The 4,940-nt window shown below is 37.1% G+C and overlaps 1 protein-coding gene across 1 annotated transcript in view; it reads right to left on the reverse strand.

The window, feature by feature from the left end:
- Nucleotides 1-1,135: 1,135 nt before the first annotated feature.
- Nucleotides 1,136-4,940, reverse strand: part of LOC104079676 (pre-mRNA 3'-end-processing factor FIP1-like) — a 7,657-nt gene continuing 3,852 nt past the window's right edge. The window contains exons 2-3 of the mRNA XM_009581785.1: nucleotides 2,178-2,315; nucleotides 1,136-1,455 (exon numbers count right to left, since the gene is read on the reverse strand). Coding sequence (XP_009580080.1) covers nucleotides 1,308-1,455; nucleotides 2,178-2,315 — 286 coding nt within the window. The 3' untranslated portion in view covers nucleotides 1,136-1,307. The remainder of the gene's footprint in view (nucleotides 1,456-2,177; nucleotides 2,316-4,940) is intronic.

Genomic DNA, 4,940 nt, shown 5'->3' on the forward strand with positions numbered 1-4,940 from the left:
AATAATAATGAAATTTAAGGAGCAGCAGCTCCTGCTCACCCACTTTATTTTGATTTACAAAAAGAAATCCTTGAATAACTTATGGAAAAATTTCTTGCAATTTTTTTAATTGCAAAAAAAAGGGTGAAGGTTTTTATCCAACACATCATTAATAGCACTTTGATTATGTGTACTTTTTCATGGTCAGCATGAAGCTGGTATTTTGAAGACTTTCAAGTACTGTTTGTTAGTCTGTAAAACTGTGAATTAAATTTCTAAAATAATTAAAAATAACTGTAACTGTGTACTTGTACAGACATTATTTTCACCCAAAACCAAACAACCTAGTTTCCCTGGTATGTTTTGATTAATACTATAAAAAAAATTTATACAGAATTATTATTTTTAAGGAAGTACTCTGCACCCTGCTAAAACCATCTTATAAATAGCACCCTGACAGGGCAGTACAATTTTTGCAGGACTGCCACACCAATCACATTTGATACTGTTCTGGATGGAGTAAATCTGAAAGTGATGATGGGTTTATATTTTTCTTACAGTTCTTTGCCTTTCTCTGCAAATTACCCATGTTGCAAAGATAGCAACAAGATAGCAATGGGAAGAGGATATGTTTGTTAATCTTTATCACGTTAAGGACAGCTGTTCCCCTGGAAAAAAGACTAAAATGAACTTTCTCTTAAGCCACTGAAGCAGCAGGGATGATTATCCAGCTTAATTCACCCTTATGCACCCACACAAACCAGACATAATTACCAAGTGTATGATTACCACACTCGGTGTTCCAGCAGACTAAGAACAATCAGCACCTTTCCCAGTTTCCCTAATTTTTTTCATTTCACCTTAGTACCAGGTTCTTGAAGAGTCTGCAATTCCTGCTTGTCCCTGTAGTAAAGGATGACCTTTTCAAACTCCAGAAGCTATACTAAACCCACACTGTTCCAGATGTTGGTATATAATAAAGTGAATGCGCGCTGTCTCTAAAGTCAGTAAAAGAACGACCTTCCCACTGGCTTAGGAAAAAAGGAGACAATTTAACACAAAGAATTTAAGCCCTATATATATTGTAAGAGCATAAGCTTCTAACTATAAGATGTTTTCTCACTGTTTCTTAAAAGACAAAGTCAGTCCAGGAATCTTAACATGAAAAATTCATTCTTTTATTTTCAAAAAAACAAAGTAACCTTTGATTTCAAACTAACAGAACAAGATTAAGAGCAAATTATTTTAATACCCAGAAAAATAACAAGATTTATAGTAATCTATTTCTGGCACTAATATATATGCAAGTAGGCAAAAATCACACAAGCCTATTCCACAGGGGCAGCTTCAGTGTTTTCCTGTTCAGGAGCAGGTTCACCACTGGCTTCTTTTCCTTCTTTGCTTCTTTTGGACTTTTTGTGTTTGTGCCTTCTGTGGCTGTCCCCTTCTTCACTGTCGTGACGACGTCTGCTGTTACTAAATAGAGAGAAAAAATACCTCAAACAATTGCATGACACTTCAGGCCCCGTTTAATTACAGAGTACCAAAAAACCAGCCTTCGCATTTGTATTTGAAAACTGGCACGGGCTCCTGTCCTGACCTATGTAGTATTTGGATGTCAGTGCCAAACTGCATTTTTCATGGAATGGTACATACATACTTTTTGTTGGGAAACTGGAATGGTTTTTCACATTTGTAACCCATATTCTAACAGCAATGCTTTTAATAATGTTACGTCCCTATTGGCATCCCTTAATGGTTTAACATTCTTATTGACCCCATTCCCTGGACTTAACCTTTATTTCTAACTTAAAAAGGATCAAGTTGAACAATTTCTATCAAGTCACCATGAGGATTATTTTACTTACTACGAATCACTGTTGAGTTCTTACGTTAATGCTGCTGAATGTCAGCTTCACTCCACCTCTTTCTGACCCACTATTTTTACCCTTCTTCCCCCAAATTCATAATTTCTGTTCACTAGCTAGACTATCACATACATCATTCAATATGAAGTTACCCGGGGCCAACACTGCTTTTTGTCTGTCCACATTTTATATGGCAGACTTGTTCCAAGTAGTACATCTAAGTGTTTACAGTCTTTCCACAAAACTCCAGTTTGTTTGGGGTTCTTTTAAAAGTTTACTTTATTTTTTTAAACTGGTCAAGTCTTTCGTATCCTATTAAAAAAATCGAACCTTCGAGATGACTTGTGTCTAGTCTCTTCTTTCTCTCTGTGTCTCCTGTCTCTGTGTCGGTCTTCTTTCTCTCTACTTGTTCTATGGCGGTCATAGCCTCTTTCTGCATAGTCTCTGTATCTGTATCGTTCTTCATCACTGATTAAGAAAGAAGATATTTTTCAGGACAGTAACACCAAGCAGTATATCTATTAAAAAAAGAAATTCTTACACACTCTCAAGATAAATGACAGAAAAATCTTTATGTTGCTTCTGGGTTTCTAAATGAGATCCACAACGTATGCTAAAAGGACATTAAAGTTCTTCATCTTACACACTAGACTTCTGTGGTTAATGGAATTTTGAAAGGGGATTGTTCAATAAAAATGGAAGGAAAAAAGCACACAACAGTATCACATTAAGTTTATACAGGAGTTATCAAGCAGTTATCAGCTTAAATCTGAATATGGCTGCAAATGAAGTACAATCCTACATAAACTTCAATAATGTTTTCAGATCAGTGTGTGTAATGCTCAACACTTACCAGCACGCTTTTTGACTATTATACCATTTGGGTAAATTAAATTAAATTTTCGTACTGTTGATCTATTTCCTTACATCAGCTTCAAGAAAGGAAAAGCTAGGTGCAAAGAGACCGACAGTAAAATATACTCAGTATTTCAGGTTGCTTTTAAAATTAACTTCTCCAGTGCCAACGCTGTCTCTACTTCCACTCCTCTCTTGGATTACCACGTGTTCTGCTCTGCCACAACGCTGGTAAAAACCCCTAAATATTACAGACTATACAAGAATTTAAAGGCTTTACTTAAGAATGTATTTTTGTATTTTGACTTGATGAAAAGGGCAGTTTTAAGAGTTTAGTGAAATTTTAAAAAAAGATGAAAGCAGCATCTACAGTTAGCCAACACCACTCAAACGCTACGTTAGCATAGCTTAAAAAGGCATGCTCATTTTATCATTTCTCTACCACGAAAATCCTACCCAGATATAGTATCCAGCATCATTTAACAATGAGACTTCAATGCAAATGAACTTACTGTAACTATTTATATATCACACAACATCTTCGTAACCATAGTTTGGAAGATCCCTACCAAGTCCTAAAGAAAGGCACAATGTGACCAGGCTTTCTGAGGCAGTAATTAAAACCGGTAACAATTTAGATACTATCAAGCTGACAAAGGCAAAGTGTTTCACACTTTCCGTCTCTGCCAACATTTACCATAAAAGAAAGTCTCTTCCTGAGGTCCCTGACAGCAGCAGAACGGGTTAGACAGATCACGCAAGGAGAACAGCTCAAGCCTAAAGAGATTTCTCATGTCCTGGAGCAGTGAGAACTTAGATCAAAACGATTTTATCTGCCATAACTTGGATCTTTGGCCATTTCCTAAGTGAAGACATTACATTAGTGATTATTACAGCTATGCATGAAAACTCAGAGTGAGAAGGGGGAATGCCTGAAGCAACAGCACAGGTCATTCTATGAAACTCTGTATGATTATATCATGAAGCAAATTTCAAAAATTATCAACTTAAGACACTGTAGAGAAGCATCAAACACGGCACAGAAAATCTAGTTTTTCTAAGGGATACTAAAAATATTCACACATCAAAATCAGGAAAACTACAGCTATTACTAAAGAATTCAAAGTTAAGATTTATCACTGAGTAATATAACTGCATTGATTAGTGCCTGTATTGTTATAGAATCTTATAACATTTATAATATTTTATAATGCACTTATCACTACAGATCTGAGAATAAGCTGATCAAATCTTGCAAAGTATCTTTGTGACAGAGGTCACAGAATCACAGAATGGTTGAGGTTGGAAGGCATGACTGGAGGTCATCTGGTCCAACCCCCCTGCTCAAGCAGGGCCTCCGGGACCACCAGTTGCCCAGGACCATGTCCAGACAGCTTTTGGATATCTCCAAGGATGGAGACTCCACAACCTCTCTGGCCAACTTGTGCCAGTGTTCAGTCATCCTCACAGGCATTATGCCACTACCACGTCTCTTAACTACTGTCCCCCTCTTAAGACAAAAATGAAATTCAACTGCATTAAACATTTTTTTCTAGAAGACTATGTTAAATCTAACATGTATCTCCCACAAGAAAACCCTACAACAGAGACACATCAGCTTATAACAAATGAAGGCAGTACAGCCACAGAACATGAATTCTGATTATACTACTCCACAGCCAGCTTAAGGCACCCTAGGTTATAGTCCAGGGTGTGAAAATAAATGCTCCACTGAGATGTCCAAAGCCCAGACAGATAAACTAAAGCAGTGGGGGGTGGAGGGAAGGGAGAAAATAAATCCCAAATCTTACAATGCTGAAACCTGAAGCCCTATGCCTTTAACCTGTTTCTATCTGTATCGATCATTTACCATTGTTTTACCCTCAAGTTTCTACTCTACTACCAGGGGAAGGAGGGAAGTGTAGGGGAGACATTTAAAATCCAAGTCCCTCTCTACTGAGCATTTCTTCTCATGAGAAACTAACTGAAGGCTTCAGGGAAAGGGGTAAAACCAATAATTAGAAGAGTTTTCTTATCAAACGTCACAGAAAGATGAAGGCTGATATCAATTGCTAGTTTCTAGGACAAGTCATACTGAAGAGAAGCTACATAGCTTACAAAGCAGTTAGTTTTGCAGTTCAGAATGACAGTCTTCATTTGGTCTGTGTTTGAAGTGTGTCTTAACTTGGTGTGTAATAAAGCAGCACCATAAAGACAGCATGTGCCTGCTGAAATCTA

This window comes from Fulmarus glacialis, unplaced genomic scaffold (genome assembly GCF_000690835.1).
Source record: "Fulmarus glacialis isolate BGI_N327 unplaced genomic scaffold, ASM69083v1 scaffold45327, whole genome shotgun sequence".
In the NCBI taxonomy this organism is placed as follows: Eukaryota; Metazoa; Chordata; class Aves; order Procellariiformes; family Procellariidae; genus Fulmarus; species Fulmarus glacialis.